We start from the raw sequence: 21,215 nt of genomic DNA, 5'->3' as shown, positions 1-21,215 counted from the left end.
CTATTTTAACGCCAGGAGTGTAATAAATAAAGTAGGTGAGCTTAGGGCGTGGATTGCTGCTTGGGAATGTGATGTGGTGGCCATTACAGAGACTTGGATGTCTCAGGGACAGGACTGGGTACTTCAGGTGCCAGGATTCAGATGCTCCAGGAAGGACAGGGAGGGGGGCAAAAGAGGTGGCGGAGTGGCACTGTTGATCAGGGACAGTGTCATGGCTGCAGAGAAGGTGAATGCCTTGGAGGGACTGTCTACAGAGTCTCTGTGGGTGGAAGTTAGGAACAGCAAAGGGTCAATAACTTTGCTGGGTGTTTTCTATAGGCTGCCCAATAGTGACAGGGAAGTCGGGGTGCAGGTAGCGAAACAGATCCTAGAGAGATGTCGTAATAACAGAGTTGTCATGATGGGAGGCTTTAATTTCCCAAACATCGACTAGAATATCTCTAGGGTAAGGGGTTTGGATGGGGAGGAGTTTGTTAGGTGTGTTCAGGAGGGTTTCCTGACACAGCACATCGATAAGCCTACAAGAGGAGAGGCTGTACTTGACCTGGTGCTGGCTAATGAACCAGGACAGGTGACGGATCTCTCGGTGGGAGAGCATCTCGGGGATGGAGATCATAATCCAATCTCCTTCACGATAGCATTGGAAAAAGATAGGATCAGGCAGGCTAGGAAGGTGTTTGTCTGGAGTAAGGGGAAATATGAAGACGTCATGCAGATAACTGGATGAGTAAACTGGAAGGAGGTGTTCTTGGGGAAAAGTACTGAAGGAAGGTGGCAGATTTTCAAGGAATGTTTGACTGGAGCTCTGCACGACAACGTTCCAATGAGACAAGGAGGTTTTGGTAGGCCGCAGGAACCATGGTGCATGAAGGCTGTGGTGAACCGAGTCAGGAAGAAAAGAAAGGCGTATAAAATGTTCAGAGAGCTAGGCGATGTTAATGATCTAGAGGAGTATAAGGCTTGTAGAAAGGAGCTTAAAAAGAAAATCAGGAGAGCCAGAAGAGTTCATGAGAAGGCCTTGGTGGGTAAGATTTGTAGAACGCCTTGGGATTCTCCTTAATATGTGAAGAATAAAAGGATGAGAAGAGAAGGGATAGGACCTATAAAAAGTGAAGGGGGAAAAGTCTGTGTGGAACCAGAAGAAATGGCAGAGGTGCTTAATGAGTACTTTGCCTCGGTATTCACGATGGAAAGTGATCTGGGACGTTGTACTACAGGTTTGCAACAGATTGAAAAGATTGAGTATGTGGATGTTAAGAAAGAATATGTGTTGGAACTTTTAAATTCTATCAAGATAGATAAGTCGCTGGGACCGGATGGGATATACCCCAGGTTTCTGTGGGAGGTGAGGGAAGTGATTGCAGAGCCCCTAGCGATGATCTTTGCGTCGTCGATGGAGATGGGAGAGGTTCCGGAGGATTGCGGATGTGGTTCCTATTTTCAAGAAAGGGAACAGGGATAGCCCGGGAAATTACTGACCGGTGAGTCTGACTTCAGTGGTTGGTAAGTTGATGGAGAGGATTCTGAGGGACAAGAGTTATGAGCATTTAGAGAAGGCTAGAATGATCAGAAATAGTCAGCACGGCTTTGTCAAGGTCAGGTTGTGCCTTATGAGCCTAGTTGAGTTCTTTGAAAATGTGACTGAACACATTAACGAAGGAAGAGCTGTGGACGTGGTTTACGTGGACTTCAGCAAGGCGTTTTGATAAGGTCCCCCATGCAAGACTTCTTGAGAAGGTGAGAGGGCATGGTATCCAAGAGGCTTTGGCCTTGTGGATCCAGAACTGGCTTGCCTGCAGAATGATGTGGATGTGCTGGCGTTGGACTGGGGTAAACACAGTAAAAAGTCTGACAACACCAGGTTTCAGTCCAACCGATTTATTTGATCGTAAACTCACAAGCTTTCGAGGGGACTCCCTCTTCGTCAGGTGAATGGAGAGTTCTGGCCTCGGACAGAGCATATAAAGCACAGACAGTTTAACTCCGAGGCCAGAACTCTCCATTCACCTGACGAAGAGGGAGTCCCCTCGAAAGCTTGTGAGTTTACTATCAAATAAATCGGTTGGACTGAAACCTGGTGTTGTCAGACTTTTTACTGTGTTTGCCTGCAGAAGGCAGAGAGTGGTTGTGGATGGGTCTTTTTCTACATGGAGGTCGGTCACCAGTGGAGTGCCCCAGGGATCTGTTCTAGGACCCTTGCTGTTTGTCATTTTCATAAATGACCTGGATGAGGAAGTGGAGGGATGGGTTAGTAAGTTCGCCAACGATACGAAGGTTGGTGGTGTTGTGGATAGTCTGGAGGGATGTCAGAAGTTGCAGCGTGACATTGATAGGATGCAAGACTGGGCGGAGAAGTGGCAGATGGACTTCAACGCAGATAAATGTGTAGTGGTCCATTTTGGCAGCACCAATGGGATGCAGGAGTACAATATCAAGGGTAGGAGTCTTAGCAGTGTTGAGGAGCAGAAGGATCTTGGGGTCCGGGTCCATAGGACTCTTAAATCGGCCTCGCAGGTGGAGGATGTGGTCAAGAAGGCGTATGGTGTACTGGCCTTCATTAATCGAGGGATTGAGTTTAGGAGTCGGGAGGTAATGCTGCAACTTTATAGGACCCTTGTCAGACCCCACTTGGAGTACTGTGCGCAGTTCTGGTCGCCTCACTATAGGAAGGATGTGGAAGCTCTTGAGAGGGTGCAGAGGAGATTTACAAGGATGTTGCCTGGATTGGGTGGCATGACTTATGAAGATAGGTTGAGGGAGCTAGGTCTCTTCTCCCTGGAGAGACGAAGGTTGAGAGGCGACCTGATAGAGGTTTATAAAATATTGAGAGGAATAGATAGGGTGGATTCTCGGAGGCTATTTCCCAGGGCTGAAATGGTCGCTACAAGAGGACACAGGTTTAAGGTGCTGGGAAGCAAGTACAGAGGGGATGTCAGGGGTAAGTTTTTCACTCAGAGGGTGGTGAGTGAGTGGAATCGGCTGCCGTTGGTGGCGGTAGAGGTGAACTCGCTGGGGTCTTTTTTAAAAGACTTCTGGATGAATATATGGGATCTAATGGGACTGGGAGTTACAGATAGTTCTACGGCTTGTTAAGTATAGATGTGATCGGTGCAACTTGTGGGCCGAAGGGCCTGTTTGTGCTGTAGTGTTCTATGTTCTAAATACACAATGATACTTTAGTATATTAAAAACACCATTTATCTGTACTTAACTCTTGCTTCCAAAATATACCTATGTTCCCTGAACTCACTAAGATACCCCTTTCCCCAAACAATGTCCACTTTAGAAACTAAGTCAAATTCGGCTTATAGTTACCACACGTGATCAAGTCGAAGAAAATGTCTTTTGCTGGTTTAGCAAAAGTACAAAACTGTCTTTTAAGGAGAATATTTGCAAGTTGCCTTGGCTCTGATCATTGAGGGAACCAGTCTCTGAAGATTCTGGCTGTTAGATGGAAAACTGGCCTCCTTCCCCAATAAGGGTGTTAGCAGTTATACTGTTAGTTGCTTTGATATCCCATCCTGTGGATTCAGCTGTTTATCTTTGAAATTCTTGGTCTTTAGAGTATTCAATTTTGTAAAGCCCCACTGATTTCTGGTAAACAATGTTTTTGTGATGTGGCAATTTGCTCCTCAATTTCTCTAGATACCTGCTAAATTTGTTGTGTTTCTCTTCATCTCAGGTTCACTGTTGACATCATTAACATCCAAATTCCTATCATATCATGTGATCCTCCATCAATACCAATTGGAACAGTGGTCCTACAGGACTGTTTACTATGTTTCCCATTCTTCCTTTCTCTCACCCCAATCCAGTATTAAGCCTGAGGATAATCACAACAGAACTCTGCCATGGATTTCATTGCTTCCATTGTTTGCATTTGATTTTTGTTCTTCCTGGAGGTTATTCTGTATACTCTTATATAATTTGTAATACTGTTTGTAATATTTTCTCAGGTTCGCTACAATCTCCAAATCTGCTCTCGTTATCTCAGCAGTCACAGAGTAGCCTCCTGCCATCTCAGTCTGGCATGGGGGTCACTCCACAGGTTAGTGAGCCTTGCAAACTGTTCCATTTATATTTTATCTTCAAGCATGAATTAAGGAGCAGTTTTCAGTTTTCACTTAAACTCCTGGAGCTCAGCTGGTTAAGAGTATTACAGCTGTTCTGTAATTGTGCACAGCAGGGACCATGTAGCACAGACTGGAAGGTTAAGATGCAAATTGCCATTGGCCAACAGATAATGTTGCAGATGGGGACCAATGTCAGATTAATCTGTGCAAATGGAAATGGGCTTTAACAATTGAAAATTTATTGTGAAAGCTGTTTCTAGATGAAACTGCTTTCTTGTTGAAAATCTTCCCCGTTGAGAAGAATTTAGAAGTTTCTCTGACTCAGTTCCTGTAATTTTTTCTGCTAAAATTAATGATTTGAATTTATTTTAACTTCACAGGCAGTCATTCGGCCAAGTGTCATGGGCTCAGCCCTGGAATCTCCTTTGGAAGCTCTTCCTCCACTGCAGATCCCAAAACACATTGCCCCAAAGCATGTCACATCTGTCCAGACAGATGAACCTAGTGACCTAGAGGAGCTCGAACAGTTTGCAAAAACATTCAAGCAAAGGAGAATTAAACTGGGGTTCACACAGGTAAAAGGATAAAGTTTGGAGATTCTGTGCAGTGAATGAACTCTCTTTTTGTCTAGTCAGGATCCAATAACTTGTTAGAAGGGTAAACAGTGCCCTTTCCATTCACTCCACATCAACATCATTCCACATTCTGTATCTGATAAGAGATGGAACAAATGTAACAGCTCAAAACTGGACATCCATATGTAGCAGCAGAATTGTATTCATCCACAATCTGTAACCTCATGGCCCTCACTCCACCATTCCTATCAAGCTGCTTCAATGAGTGTGCAAGAGAGTATATCAAGAGCAGCACGCTGAAAAATGAAGTGCCAGCCTAGCGAAGCTATAACACAGGACGGTATGGCTGACCAATGAAATCGGTATGCAAGAGACATAGCAAAATTAATCCCAGAATCAGCAAATGTGATCAAAGCTCTGTAGTCCTGCCATATTCAATTGTGAATGGTGGTGGGCAAGTAAATATCTGATGAGAAATGTTAACAGGAGTATAGTGTAACCTTTTGAGTCTGCTGCTCCACCATTCATTGCAGTTTTTTGGGTGTCTACTCCAATATCCCATTTTCCATATTTATTCCTGAGCGATCTTCAATATTTGAGTTAAATATTCACAATGACTGAGCATCCACAACCCTTTGGTGTACACAACTCCACATATTTACCCATTTGAGTGAAGAAGTTTCTCCTCATCACAGTCCTAAATGAACAATCCTTTATCCTGAGACAGTGCCACCTTGTTTTGGATTCCTGAGCTTGGGAAACAGCCTCTATGTCTATCCAGTCAAGCCCTTTCACAATTTTGTTATCAGCAAATTATAGACCCAATTTATTCAGCCTCTCAGCATAGAACAACTCGCTTATCTCAGGAACAAACAAACCTTTGCTGTACCACTTCCAGAGTATATACTTCCTTGAATACGAAGACCAAAACTGCAACGGGACTCCAAGTGTGGTCTTGCCAAAGACCATTGTAGCAAAAATTCCTTATTCTTGTGCTCTGAACCCTGGGCCAACACATTTGCCTTTTCTCCTTAATGAAATGTTGCCATTTTCCTTCCTCAAATGAACTGAGACCAAATGCTTGCACTGTAATCTTCATGGTCCATTTTCTCTCCTTCCAGATCTGCTGAGATTTTCCAGCATTTTCTCTTTTGGTTTCAGATTCCAGTATCTGCAAACATTTGCCATACCTGCATTTGCCTTCCTGTTTGTTGTATCTGCATACAAACTCAGTACATCCAAGTCTCTCAACTTGAACATTTGCAGTTCCTTAAATAAAAGATGTGGAGCATTTTTAAATTGTAACTCCCAAAGTGACTTGCTTCACATTTTCTCTCATATTCCATCTGTCACATTTACTTACCCTGTTGAAATTTCTCTTTGTAGTCTTTGGGTCTCCTCACAGCTTGTATTCCCATCTAGCTTTAGCATCAGTAACCTTGGATGCAATACTCTTGGTCTCTTTGTCTAACCAGAAGAAGAGGCTCCAGAAACCTACCCATTGAGAAGACAGTAGTGTAGTGGTAACATTACTGGGCTAGTAATCCAGAGACCCAGGCTAATGGTCTGGGGACATGAGTTCAAATCCCACGATGGCAGCTGGTGGAATTTCTAGATATGAAAGTAAATTGTTGACATTTTGGGTTGATGACCTATCCACAGATGCTGCCTGATCTATTAACTATTTCCTGCTTTTTTAGTACTGCATTTTTCTGATGAGCATGATGCAGTTGATGTGGTTTACACTAATTTTCAACAGGTGTTTGATAAAGTGCCACTTTGAAGGCTTGTCAGCAAAGTTAAAGCTCATGGAATAAAAGAGGTGGCAGCAGCATGGATACAAAACTGCCCAACTGACAGCAAACGTAGCGATGGATGTAGCTCAATGAATTAGAGGACATTATTTAGTAGGATTCACCAAGAATCAAGAGTGTTAAATGATGCATTTTGGGGAATACGATGAGGGGAGGCAATTATAAAATACAATACTGATGGGAGTACAAGAGCAGAGGAACCTGGCAGTATGTGCACAGTGGCAGAATTAGCTGAGAAAGCATGTGGTATCCTGGGGTTTATAAATTGAAGCCTGAGACACAAAAGCAAGCTGGATATGGTAAACCCTTTTTTTAAAAACACCAATTTGGCCTCAACTGAATTATTATCTGGGTACCACCTCTTGGGAGGATTAGAGAGGGTGCAAACAGATTTATAAGTGACTCAAGGAACAAGGAACTTAAATACATGGATAGATTTGTGAAGCTGGGGTTGTTCTCCTTGGAGAAAGCATCTCTACCAAATCTAAAACCTTATGTGGATAAGAAGACAGAAAAACTGGGTGGTAAGTTGTGAGAATATTGATTTTTTTTTTTAGTGAATGGCAAAAAAAGCAAATATACACAGTGTTTAGGAGCTGGAATGCACTGCCTTAGTGTGTTGGACGCAGGGTCAATTATGGCCTTCAAAAAGGGAACTGGATTAGTACCTGAAGGGGAAAGGTATGGGGGTGGGACCAGCTGAGTCACTCTTGCAGAGCGCTGGTGCAGATTTGGTGGCTCCTAGAATAGGAATAGCTTCCTGTGCTATACTTATTCTATAATTTTACGCACAAAAATTTCCAAAATCTACAGTTGTGTTGGGTGAAATCACTTGGTAGCTCTGCACCAGTTTGCATCCAGACAGGACAATAATCCAGGAGCTCACTTCTACACTGGGCCAATGATTTACAGCCAAGTAAAATGAACAATGAAGATTACAGTGCGAGCATTTGGTCTCTGTCGTGACCCACTCAGTTATTTGAGGGAGGAAAATGGCAACATTTTATCATGAAGTGCTTAATAGATCTGTGTGTCCCTAAAGTATTTTTCATTCTTTACAGGGTGATGTGGGATTAGCAATGGGCAAACTGTATGGAAATGATTTTAGTCAAACGACAATCTCCCGGTTCGAGGCTTTGAATTTGAGCTTCAAGAACATGTGTAAGCTCAAACCACTGTTGGAGAAGTGGCTGAGCGATGCAGGTGAGTGTCCCCCACAACCCCATGGTAAGCATAAAAATGGGCCATCAGAGCTCCTCCTGCACCCTGGTTCTTTGAAACATCTCTGTGGGTGCTTCCAAAAGTGTCTTTTATTTTAATGTTGGTAAGAAGTAACTTTTAAAACCCATACATATTGGCTGTATAAGATTGAGGGGTAAAAGTAAAGCTTGTTTATTACTCATAAGTAGGCTTACATTCACACTGCAATGAAGTTACTCAAATCCCCTAGTCGCCACACTCTGGCACCTGTTCAGGTACACTAAGGGAGAATTCAACATGACCAATGCATCTAATCTGCACATCTTCGGTTTGAGAGGAAACCAAAGCTCCTAGAGGAAACCCACACAGACATGGGGAGAATGTGCAAACTCCACACAGACAGTGACCCAAGCCGGGAATCAAATCTGGATCCTTATCGTTGTGAGGCAGCAGTGCTAACCACTGTGCCGCCCACAACCTAGTATGGACAAGGTGGATAGAAAACAGTTGTTCCCTTTAGGAGAAGGGTCAGTAATGAGGGAACGTTATTTTAAGTATTTTGGTACCTTTTTAACAAGGTCCCTGTGGCAGGCTGGTGCAGAAGGGGAAGTTGCATGGGATTTTGTATCCTAGTAAGGTGGATACAAAACTGGCTCTGTCAAAGAAGACAGAGGGTAGCAGTGGAAGGGTGAGTTTCTGAATGGAGGGCTGTGACAAGTGGCATGCACAGTAAGATGTTTCACAACACCAGGTTAAAGTCCAATGGATTTATTTGGTAGCACAAGCCACAAGCTTTCCGAGCGCTGCTCTCTCATCAGGTGAGTGGGAGTTCTATTCACAAACAGGGCATATAAAGACTCAAACTCAATTTACAAAATAATGGTTGGAACGTGAGTCTTTACAGATGATCAAATCTTAAAGGTACAGACAACGTGAGTGGAGAGAGGGTTAAGCACAGGTTAAAGCGATGTGTATTGTCTTGGACAAGTATGGCACTCCCAATTGTGGATGAATGTACATATTTTCTCTAAAGCATATACACATGCTGTCACGCTAACCTGCTGTATTATTTGTTTGAATAAATTCTTCCTTGGTAGAAAACGTCCCCTCTGATTCCACACTGAACAACCTGACATCTCTCCCCCCACAACTGGCTGGGTTGGAAGGTCTTGGCCGCAAAAGGAAGAAACGAACGAGCATTGAGACCAATATTCGTGTAACTCTAGAGAAACGTTTTCATGAGGTGAGCAGTTTTATGGTATTTTCCCTGCTTGGGTTGGGTCAGCTCCCAGAGACAATGAGTTTTTCAATTTCTTGACACAATTTGTCCAACTAACATCAGGGCACTGGACTTTATTTCTACCCTCTCCCTTCTCTGTTGCTCACCTGCACTTATTACTACTAAATGCTGGGGAAAGGAATGTTTCTCCATAGATGCTGCAAGACCTGCTGAGTGTTTCTCACATTTTCTGCTTTTAAATTCAGATTTCTAGCATTCACAATATTTTGTTGGAGTTTTCCATTATTACATTTGTCACCTTTTCTCCAACATTTGCTGCAACTATACTGGACCTTGGTGAGATCACATTTGTAATATTGTGTTCAGTTCTGGTCACGTCACTATAAGAAGGATGTGGAAGCATTGGAGAGAGTGCAGAAGAGATTTACCAGGATGCTGCCTGGTTTGGAGGGTAGGACTTGAGGAAAGGTTGAGGGAGCTGGGGCTTTTCTCTTTAGAGCGGAGGAGGATGAGAGCTGACTTAATAGAAGTTTGTAAAATCATGAGGGGGATAGATAGAGTGGATATGCAGAGACTACTTCCTTGGGTGGATGTAGCTTTTACTAGGGGGCATAACTAAGGCTCATGGTGGGAGATATAGGAGGATGTCCGAGATAGGTTCTTCACTCAGAGAGTGGTTGGGGTGTGGAATACTGCCTGCTGTGACAGTAGAGTTGGACACTTTAGGCACTTAATTGGTTTTGGATAGGCACATGGAGCACACCAGAATGATAGGGAATGGGATAGCTTGATCTTGGGTTTGGACATAGCTCGGCACAACATTGAGGGCCGAAGGGCCTGTACTGTGCTGCACCGTTCTACCTATAAAAGGGAACATTTAGCCCTGCTCCAGGAGAGTACAACAATTCCATTCAGTATGGAGGGAGTGCTGCACAGTCAGAGAAGCTATTTTTCTGATGAGACGTTAACCAACCAAGGCCCCACCTGCTTCCTTGGATGGACGTAACCAAACCCATGGCAGTATTTCAAAGAAAAACAGGGGCAGTTGCAACCAATGGTGACTCATTACAAAAACAGATTTGTAGAAACGTGCTTTGCATAAATTAGCTGTCACTTCTTTATTACAATAACTGGACTACAAAGTTATTTCACTTTTAAGACATCCAGTAGCTGTTAAAGGTGCTTCACCAATGTTATCTTTTCTCAGTCCTTTCAATCTGTTCTGCTATTCATAGATGATATTGTGAAAAAGTGGAGTTGATGCAAAAGTTTAGCCATGATCAGACTAAATACCGTCGACTCTTATTTCTTATGTTCTAAGGACCGTGTTCACCAAAAGGCATATCCAATTTCGGGTTTAAAACCAGCAATTGATTAACTATTCAGCTATAGTGCTTCCTGACTTCACTCCCAAAACATCTGCCCCTGTGTCCTCTCGGTCTAGACACTTTGACCAGAATAATTTGGATAGAGAGAAATTTTCAGTCTCAAACACAGAATGTTGCAGGTGAGAAAAGTGGCATTGAAGCGGCCGGCTCCAATGGCAGCTTTTGCTACTGTATAGTTCAGCTAACTGGCACAAGAAACTGAGAGAAGCAGGTCCCATCACCTCATGCTGATGGGTACTGACTGAGCCCACCCCACCAGCAACTTGGCTTTTTTACAGATCTAGGCACCAGGCTTTAAGGTCACCCAATACAGAAATTGTAAACACTCACCACGCAACAACACCCCCCACTCCCCCCGCCCCCGCAACAACCTTCCTGGTATGGCCTGGGTAAAATCACTCCGAGTTCCTCTGGCAGGTTCTGCTTGATATTTGCACGCTTGGGGAGACCGTTGCTGCAAATGGATAATGTAAGGGGGGGGGGGGGGGGGGGGTGGGGAGGCGGGATGCCAATATTATATCACAAGTGGGTGTCGGCCTTTAGGTGGAGAGGAAACATAATTAAAGTTTATTTGTGTCACGAGTAGATTTACATGAACAATGAAATTATTGTGAAAATCTCCTAGTTGCCCCACACTGCACCTGTTGGGTACACTGAAGAATTTTAGCATGGCCAATGCACCTAACCCACATCTTTCAGACTGTGGGAGGAAACCCATGCAGACTTTGCACGTAGTGGCCCAAGCCAGGAATTGAACCTGGGTCCCTGGCATTGTGGGGCAGCAGTGCTAACCATTCTGCCAATATGTCACAATTTGGGCCTCTTGTGAGATTTTCCATTCCCACCCAATGAAGAGGTGAAAAGTATTCTGTTAATACTTGGACTTCATTCAGACCACCTTTTAAACCTTCCAAATTTCAGGGAATACACCCTAATTTCTGTAATCTCTCCATATTTACTCAAAATCCAGGTATCATTCTGATAAACCTGCAAATTCTCCAGTTATGGTCTATGCATGGCTTTGTAGAGCTGCAGCATAACTTCTACCCCTTTTCTGCTTCCTCCATTCCATTAACCTTTTGAAGTCCGTCCATTCCTGGCAGGTATCTCGTTCCCCAAGATTTTATTAATTCATAAGATGTGGGTGGGTGTTGCTGGTTGGCCAGCAATTATTGCCCATCCCTAATTGTCCTTCAGAAGGTGGTGCTGAACTGCTGTATCCACACGATGTAGATATACATACACACACCTGTGGGAATTCCAGGATTTTACCCAGTGACCATGAATGTGATTTGGTTCCAAGTCAGGGTGGTGAGTGACTAAATCTGCCATGTATCTGCCACACTTCCAGATGATGGCAGAAGGTACTGTCTCAGAAGCCATGGTGATTTCCTGCAATGCATCTTGTAAATTGTACATATGGTGGCTAAAGTGTGTTAGTGTTGAGGAATTGAATGTTTGTGAATAGGGTGCCAATCAAGTGGGCTGCTTTGCTTTGGATGGTATTGAAATTCTTGAACACTGTTGGGGCCTGCACTCATCCAGGCAGGTGGACAATATTCCATCACACTCGTGACTTGTACCTTGTAGATGATGCAAGTTTTTGGGAGTTGGGATGTGAGTTACACAGAGGATTCCTAGCCTCTGACCTGCTCTGCTAACCATTGTATTGATTATGGTTAGTCCAGGTTAGGTTCTGGTCAGTGGTGACGCCAGGATGTTGACAGTGAGGGAATCTGTGGTAATGGCCATATCAAGTGATGAAGGTTAGATTCTCTTGTTGGAAATGGTCATTGCCTGGCACTTATGTGGCATGAATATTACTTACCACTTGTTAGCTCAAGCCTTGATATTATCTTGGCCTTGCTTCATTTAGGTGTATACTGCCTCATGAGGGAATGGTACTGCATCCGCAATTATCAGTGAATGTTCCCACTCCTGACTTTCGTCTGAGGCTGTCCCTCGAGATCATGGATAACTTGCTTCCAGTAAGAGTTCTCAGGTGACCGAGGAGTCCAGTGTCCCTCTGGTGGTCTCTGTCACAAGTGGAGCAGATTGCAATGGGGGGTGGCGGGTGCAGCAGCAGCAGACGGTTGAAGGAGTGGTTGCATGGTTACTGGGTTGCCATGCGCTGCTTTCACTGTAAATGCTTGGCTTCAACTTGCTCTTGATGAAATGCGAGGTGTTCGGCTCCTTCCCAGATGCTTTTCCTCTACTTTAGGGATTCCCAGGTGTTGGTGGGGATAGAACATAGAAAAACTACAGCACAAACAGGCCCTTTGGCCCACAAGTTGTGCCGATCATATCCCTACCTACTAAGCTTATCTATAACCTCAATCCTATTAAGTCCCATGTACTCATCCAGAGTCTCTTAAAAGACCCAATCAAATTTGCCTCCACGACCGGCAGCCGATTCCACTCACCCACCACCCTCTGAGTGAAAAACTTACCCCTGACATCTCCTCTGTACCTACTCCCCATCACCTTAAACCTGTGTCCCCTCATAGCAACCTTTTCAGCCCTGGGAAAAAGCCTCTGAGAATCTACCCGATCAATACCTCTCAACATCTTATACACCTCTATCAGGTCACCTCTCATCCTTTGTCTCTCCAAGGGGAAAAGGCCGAGCTCCTTTAAACCTATCCTCGTAAGCCATGCCTCCCAATCCAGGCAACATCCTTGTAAATCTCCTCTGCACCCTTTGAATAGCTTCCACATCCCTCCTGTAATGAGGTGACCAGAACTGAGCACAGTACTCCAAGTGGGGCCTGACTAGGGTCTTATAAAGCTGCAGCATTATCTCCCGACTCCTAAACTCAATCCCTCGATTGATGAAGGCCAGTATACCATACGCCTTCTTAACCACGTCCTCTACCTGTGAGGCCGATTTTTTTTTTTGAGTCCTATGGACCCGGACCCCAAGGTCCTTCTGCTCCTTTACACTGCTAAGAGTCTTACCCTTGATATTATATTCCTTCATCCCATTTGACCTGCCAAAATGCACCACTACACATTTATCTGGGTTGAAGTCCATCTGCCACTTCTCCGCTCAGTCTTGCATTCTATCTATGTCACGCTGCAATTTCTGACATCCCTCCAAACTATCCACAACACCACCAACCTTTGAGTCATCGACAAACTTACCAACCCATCCCTCCACTTCCTCATCCAGGTCATTTATGAAAATGACAAACAGCAACGGTCCCAGAACAGATTCCTGGGGCACTCCACTGGTGACCGACCTCCATGCAGAAAAAGACCCATCTACAACCACTCTCTGCCTTCTGCAGGCAAGCCAGTTCTGGATCCACAAGGCAACAGCCCCTTGGATCCCATGCCCTCTCTCTTTCTCAAGAAGTCTTGCATGGGGGACCTTTTCGAACGCCTTGCTGAAGTCCATATAAACCACATCTACTGCTCTTCCTTTGTCAATGTGTTTAGTCACATTTTCAAAGAACTCAACCAGGCTTGTAAGGCATGATCTGCCTTTGACAAAAATTTGCTGATGACACCAAGATTGGGGGAAAGGCAAATTGTGCGGAGGGTGTGGAGAGTCTGCAGAAGGATCTAGATAGGCTGGGCGAATGGGCCAGGAAATGGCAAATGGAATTTAATGTTGGCAAGTGTGAGGCGGTCCACTTTGGTAGGAAGAATGGTAGGAAGGACTATTACTTACGTGGCGAAAAACTGCAGCGGGCAACGGTGCAGAGGGACCTCGGGGTCCTTGTGCATGAGTCGCAAAAACCCAGCTTGCAGGTGCAGCAGGTGGTCAGGAAGGCGAATGGGATGCTGGCCTTCATAGCGAGGGGGATTGAATATAAAAGTAGGGAGGTCTTGCTGCAGCTGTATAGGGCATTGGTGAGGCCGCAGCTGGAGTACTGTGTGCAGTTTTGGGCGCCGCACCTGCGCAAGGATATTTTGGCCCTGGAGGGAGTGCAGAGGAGGTTTACTAGGCTGATACCGGAGTTGAGGGGATTGAGCTATGAGGAGAGGCTGAATAAACTAGGCTTGTACTCGTTAGAGTTTAGAAGAATGAGGGGAGATCTCATTGAGACGTATAAGATGATGAATGGGATGGATAGGATAGAGGTGGAGAGACTCTTCCCGCTCAAAAAAGACAGTAGGACTAGGGGGCACAGCCTCAAGATAAAGGGGAGGCGGTTTAGAACGGAGTTGAGGAGGAACTTCTTCACTCAAAGGGTGGTGAATCTCTGGAATTCTCTGCCCGTTGAAGTGGTGGAGGCTGCCTCGCTAAATATTTTTAAGAAGCGGGTTGATGGGTTCTTGATAAGAGAGGGGATTAAGGGTTATGGGGAGAGGGCGGGAAAGTGGAACTGAGCCACGACAGATCAGCCATGATCTTATTGAATGGCGGGGCAGGCTCGAAGGGCTAGATGGCCTACTCCTGCTCCTATTTCTTATGTTCTTATGTTTGTTAAAGTATTCTCCAACAACTGAAGGGTTTTGCCCTCATTCCCATTGACTCCAGTTTTGCTAAGGCTCCTTTGATCAAAAATGGTGTCAAATGTTATCTTGATGTCAACAGCACACTCTCTTCTATGGTTGCATTAAGTGATTTGTAAAATGCTGAGATGCCAAAACATCCTTGTGGGACACCACTAATCACGCTCTAAAGTATGTATCCATTTTTACAACTTTGTCCCCTGTCATTTGCTGCTTCTATAACTTGCTTTCAATTCTAAAAACTTCAATTTGGCTAATGATCACCTAAAGATCTTTAGCTTCTGGAAATCTATATAAATAATATTGAGACATTTTTCTGTTCACAACTTTAGTTTCATGTTTTAAAAAATTAATTCAGTTTGCTAGGTATGACCAACCTTTACAAAATTTATCGTTAAATTTTAGACTCCAGTGATCTCCCGGTAACAGATGTCTGGTTAACAGGACAGGAATGCCATGATTCCCATCTTGCTTTTCTGATGCGTGAATGAGGAGACCATTTCAGCTCCTTGGGCCTTTTCCTCCATCCAACTGGATCATTAATGATTCATATCTTAACTCCATCTACCTCCCTAATTCTGCAATGCTCAATAACCTTGTGTAACAAACATCCTCAATTACACCTCATCTTCGCAAACCCATTTTTTTTTCCTCATCACCTCAGACTCCCATAGTTAGACAGTAGTGCAGACTGCAGCAACCTTTAATTCTGAAATTATTGAATTCCATATCAGAACTCAAAGCCCAGCTCTGAGGAAATAGTGATGATTGCCGAGCAGTTGTCAATGGAGAAGGAAGTAGTCCGTGTTTGGTTCTGTAATCGACGTCAGAAAGAGAAGAGGATTAATTACCCAGCCACTCCATCCATCAAACCTCCAATGTACAGCTCGCGGCTGGTGAGTCTCATTCCCTGAAGGTGGTTGTTACTTATTATTTAAATGTCTTGCCTTGTCCTTTTGGAATCTGTCTCTCATGGTACAATGATATCCTGTACAACTGCTCTCTTCCCATTTAAACCTGGTTTCAGAACATTCTGTAACGAGTGAATGGACAGGGCAATGAGATAGACTTGCCCTGTCCATTTACCCTTTCATTGTCTCCAGCAAGATGCTGCAAAAAAGAGTTAGAGACAGCATAGTGCCTCTACATGTACTTTATCTCCTCAACCAGGACTGTAACTGCAGAAAGCCTGAATGAGAATGGCATACGGTGTCTTGGCGTTTATTGGTAGGGGGATTGAATTTAGGAGTCGCAGCGTCATGTTGCAACTGTACACAACTCTGGTGTGGCCGCACTTGGAGTTCTGTGTGCAGTTCTGGTCCCCACATTACAGGAAGGATGTGGAGGCTTTGGAGGGGGTGCAGAGGAGGTTTACCAGGATGTTGCCTGGTATGGAGAGGAGGTCCTATGAGGAGAGACTGAGGGATTTGGGGTTGTTTTCGCTGGAAAGAAGGCGGCTAAGAGGGGATCTTATTGAAACACATAAGATGATTAGAGGTTTAGATAGGGTGGACAGTGATAGCCTTTTTCCTCGGATGGAGAAAGCTAGCAAGAGGGGGCATGGCTTTAAATTAAGGGGGGGTAGTTATAGGACGGATGTCAGGGATAGGTTCTTTACCCAGAGGGTGGTGAGGGATTGGAATGCCTTGCCTGCTGCAGTTGTAAATGCACCTAGTTTGGGGGCGTTTAAGAGATCCGTGGATAGGTTTATGGACGGAAAGGGATTGGTTTAGGTTAGTGGGTCATTGTTTTTTAACTGGTTGGCGCAACATCGTGGGCCGAAGGGCCTGTTCTGCGCTGTAATGTTCTATGTTCTATATCAGATAGACAGTAAGCTTTGTAAATGTTTATATTTAAAAACACATTTTGAAAAAACTCAACAATTAAAATCTGAATGAATGAGATGCCAGTTTTAGTGATTCATTTTCAGTGCTAGTGAGGCTGACTGGCAACAGTTAACACTGGACCATAATTCCAATCTTCCCACAAGATGAGCAGCTGAAGGTTTTCAATCATTTAGAGCATCTGCCAATAGGAAATTTGCCTCCATTGTTTGTTAGCTCCAGTTGCTGCTCATTCACTGAGCAGGTATTGTGCATGCCAGGAACTATTCCACTGATAACCAGTCTACTAAACCTGGTAGCTTTTGTTATTTAGTGCATGATGCATTTAACCTGTGACCTAATTTATCTGGAACTTAACTGTTGTAGGTTTCTGCCTCAGGATCCCTTGACCCTCTGATTGTGACACAGGTGCATAGTAGTCTGAGTGCAACAGGTAAGGAGCCGCTCCAAAATCATCAGTTTATTAACCGTCTGCATAGGAATTCAATGTACAGACATCATAGGTTAATTTGGAAAATCAGAAGAAATACCAAGTTACGTGAGTGATCATTTTTTCTGGGTCAGCTGTAATGATCTTCTTCTGTCATCAAATTTTGATTAATTGATTCTCTGGTTGCTCTTGTCCTTACCTGAGCAGCAGGGGTTATTTTATTTTCTGGGGTACAAATTGCCATGGAGTAATTAAGGGAGCTCTGCTCCCCCAGATTGGATGCTTGAGTAGAAAGTCATTCTAAGGGTTTTTATTATTTGCCTCTCAGCAGTGTCTTCCACCAGTCTGTCCAGCAGACCATCATCACCAATCACAACATCCACTGGAAATGTCCACACATCATTGGGCAGTCAGACTGGGCTCAGCACCACTCCCAGGTAAGGAGGAGCACAGTGGGACAATTGTTAATTCAGACATGAGCAAAAGAAGTTAGTGTAGACATTTGGCCCTTTGCACCACCTAAAATCATGACTGATTTTCCACGTCAACTCCAGCATTTGACACTATTCCTGTTTCTTTACATGAAAATTTATCATCTGTAACTTGAATATGTAAGTTCCAAAGATTCACAACCTTTTAAATGAAGAAATTTCTTCTTGTCTCAGTCTTAAAATGTCCACCCCTTTTTATTCTATGACTATAACACCTTGTTCTACAGCTGGGGAAAATCACACCTTGCCAGACAAACCCCTTTAACAAAAAAATTGGGTGGGATTTCCCACACATCCCCTGTGGCACATTTTGTGGATGCCCCTCACCCAAGCAAAGGAAACCCACAGTGGGGTTTGCCATCAGGACCAGAATATCCTGCTGGCAAGAACAGCTGGAAAATTCCAGCCATTTGTTTCAGTTAGAGCACCTTTCATTCTTCTTGACTTTGGGGAGTATAGGTCTTGTCAATTTTTCTTATAGACCTCACATCCCAAACAGGATTTTGTATATGTACAGGAGTTGGAAGCAATGATTTTAGATGCACACTGACTCAAGAACAGCAACTGTGCCACATGTTCATTCTGGTTAGAAGCCCTGGTCCTTCACAGAATCCCTACAATGCAGAAGGAAGCCATTTGGCTAATCAAGTCTGCACCAATAACAATCCCACCCAGCCTCTATTCCCATAACCCCACATATATATACCCTGCTAATCCCCCTAACCTACATATTTTGGACAATAAGGGACAACTTAGCATGGTCAATCCACCTAACCCGCACATCTGTGGGAGGAAACCCATGCAGACATGGGGAGAACATGCAAACTCCACACAAACAATTGCCCAAGGCTGGAATCAAACCCAGGTCCCTGGTACTGTGAGGCAGTGGTGCTAACCACTTTGTGCTGTCATTCTAGCCATCCCAGTGCACTGTCTTCTAAGCTTCAGAGGGGCAAACATTTGGAATGGGTTAGGCAGCCAATTGCCTCAATCATAGTGGTAGGAACAACTCCAACATAGACTTGTGGGTAATCTCTGCAGATACCCCTTGAATGTGGTACCTATAGCCAGACTATGCTCTGTTAGAAACAGGTTGTTTATTTTCTTTGCAGCTCACGGTTCTGGTGGAATGGTCCTTCGTTCCTGCACTGAGGATTCAGCATTTTGAATACCCCATTCTAATGAAGAGCTTTATCTTTAGCCTTCCACGCTCCTCAATGTCCAGTGTCCAAACACATGGGAGGATGGATCAGACCAAACCTGCACACAACAATCAATGTTTAATGCCAGAGTTTTGAGTTTTGTAGAGACGACAAAGCAATCATCAACTATACTCCCACAGTATCAACGTGTTGTCTTTATTACTAATCGAAGCCAATGGACTGTTAAAACCTTCACTTTGTGCTATTGTGATCCTCTTACTGTGCCCCTGTATGCAAGATCCAATAACAAATTCCCACAAATCTTTCACTGTACATAGGCCCTGACCGGCAAAGGTTAATGTTATGACAAGAAGTCTTTAAGGCACATTGTGTTCAGATGAGATGAACTCCATTTTACTTCATTTGGAATTCAATATTGTGCATATTACAGGTTTTGTATTTGACTTGTGTGATTTACTAGTAACATCCCCACCATCATAATGAAGGGCTAGTAACAGCATTGAGAGTGGTCACAAGACAGGTGGATTGAGATTAATAGTTGGGTCTAGGATGTTTGTGTATTCTACCTAATATTTGGATCTTGAATTACACTAAAGCAAACATTTAACAAATGGGAGAAGTCACTGCTGAGAAAAGGTGGTGTTGTTCATCCATAATCAATTCTCTAACTAGCCAATGGTCTCTGCTCGTTACCTGATAAAGCAAACACAAGACTTGTCACTGCCATTCAGGCCATCTTGGATTATTAAATAGCTGCTCTCTACTCTCCAGATCAGTGTACACAAGACCTAACGTACCACAAGGATGGGTGACAATCCAATCTTTTTAATAGTTTCTCTATCCCTACAAAACTGCACTGTAATTATTCTTGCTTTGCTGATTCTGTTTACTGAATCAATTCCTCAGTATTGCAGCTTGTGTACTTTGCTTTTTTTTCCCTCGCTAGTTCTATATTCCTCTGTTATTTGAAGTAAATATTGAAGTTCCTGAAGCTATATCTTTATCTATTCCAGACAGCCACTGCTAGTCTTGCTGGAATTGTAACCCAATATTATGGCAATATAATCTTATATAGTAAATGTGATGATCATTATTACTGCTGAGCCCTTTTCTGAGATTTTCTGCAACAACTGAATCCTATTCTTTCTTAACTTGTGAAGTTATTTCATCTCTTTCTGAAAAAATTAGGAACAGAGGAATTAGGAGTTGGCAATTTAGCCCTTCGAGCCCACTCCACCACTCTGTACGATCACAGCTGATCTTCATCTGATCCTAATTCCACTTCCCTGCCTTTTCTCTGTAGCCCTTTATCCTGCTTTAATGAAATATGTATCTATCTCCTTCTTGAATCCATTGATTCTGCAACTAATGCACTCTAGCAGTAGCTTGTGCAATGACTTGTGTTATTTCTATGTTGTGCAGCTGAGAAAGATTATGTATTTGCAACTAAAGTGTGGAAACACACTGTGTAGACATCAAAATCCTGTGTCACAGCTGTGTACCACACTGAAATACCATGTCTTTGGAATAGTTTGTTTTCCCCACACACTTTGACCATGGGTCACTGAAGAGTGCATTTCAGCCCTAAATCTGTTATCACTCTGATACCTACTCCCAGAGCTGCAATAGACTGTTCCTAACTAACCATACAATGGCTGGAATGCATAAAGCATTGACAATGAAGGATTTGTTTTTTTTTAGTAAGTAAATCCTGGCCTCTTCTGCCATAGGATTGTCACCAGTTCTATTCTTCTCCACCACTATACCACCGCAGGCCACAGAACAGAAAATAATTATAAAGCTGGGGGGACAGAGTGTTTTAGTAAACTGAAATTCTCCAGGATCATGAAATAAAATTTGGTTGTCTCCACTTTAAAGTTTGGAGATAAAGCCAGCAGCTGGTGAATGGAGCTAGCTTTCCCACATTCTGAGAAATAGTTTAGTTGACTCTTTGAAGTTTTAAATTGCATGGATTAGTAATATTTGGGTGGGGGGGGAGAAGGAACCTTAAATAACGAGAACAGATCCCCACAAGATTATATTTAGTCTTTTGGGGGAACGTTTGAGAACTTGCTGTCAGTAATCAGTAACTTCAAATGATGGTTAAAAGTTTCAAATTTTTTTCAATTTCTTGCATAGTTTAATTTATTCTGTTAGGTGGGGTTTGTGAATATTCATGAGATTTGCGTGTTCCTGGGATTGGAACTGTTGCCCTGATTTTTGTACATTTTAAAAATAAACTTTTTACTATATCTACCTGAATATATTAAACTGTCTGGACTCTAGTTCTAATTTCAATGGATTGCAAACTCTGGCTGCAGCCTGGTTTCCTACATACCCACAATGACTGGAATTCAATAAGTGATGACAGCTGTGAAAGGTGCTATATAAATGTAGGCAGTAATTAGCACGGCTGCCTGGTGCTATGTAAATGCAGGTAGTGCCACAGTGGTTAGCACTGCTGCCTCACAGCGCCAGTGACCCAGGGTCGATCCCGGTCTGGGGTCATTGTTTGTGTGCACTCTGCACATTC

The 21,215-nt window shown here is 43.6% G+C and overlaps 1 protein-coding gene across 3 annotated transcripts in view; it reads left to right on the top strand.

Annotated features, from left to right (window-relative positions):
• The window catches only part of pou2f3 (POU class 2 homeobox 3), a 52,137-nt gene extending 33,394 nt beyond the window's left edge, over window positions 1-18,743 (top strand). For 2 of the 3 annotated variants that reach the window (XM_080214507.1, XM_080214509.1), the window contains exons 6-13: window positions 3,957-4,048; window positions 4,454-4,648; window positions 7,524-7,665; window positions 8,760-8,905; window positions 15,489-15,650; window positions 16,965-17,031; window positions 17,357-17,465; window positions 18,632-18,743. In XM_080214507.1, coding sequence (XP_080070633.1) covers window positions 3,957-4,048; window positions 4,454-4,648; window positions 7,524-7,665; window positions 8,760-8,905; window positions 15,489-15,650; window positions 16,965-17,031; window positions 17,357-17,465; window positions 18,632-18,671 — 953 coding nt within the window. In that variant the 3' untranslated portion in view covers window positions 18,672-18,743. The remainder of the gene's footprint in view (window positions 1-3,956; window positions 4,049-4,453; window positions 4,649-7,523; window positions 7,666-8,759; window positions 8,906-15,488; window positions 15,651-16,964; window positions 17,032-17,356; window positions 17,466-18,631) is intronic. The other variant, XM_080214508.1, reaches the window with a different exon arrangement.
• Window positions 18,744-21,215: the final 2,472 nt, after the last annotated feature.

This window comes from Carcharhinus amblyrhynchos, chromosome 29, assembly GCF_965287045.1.
Source record: "Carcharhinus amblyrhynchos chromosome 29, sCarAmb.v2.hapA, whole genome shotgun sequence".
Lineage (NCBI taxonomy): Eukaryota > Metazoa > Chordata > Chondrichthyes > Carcharhiniformes > Carcharhinidae > Carcharhinus > Carcharhinus amblyrhynchos.
The sequence above is the reverse complement of the archived record's forward strand: the minus strand, read 5'-3'. Positions and strand labels throughout refer to the sequence as shown.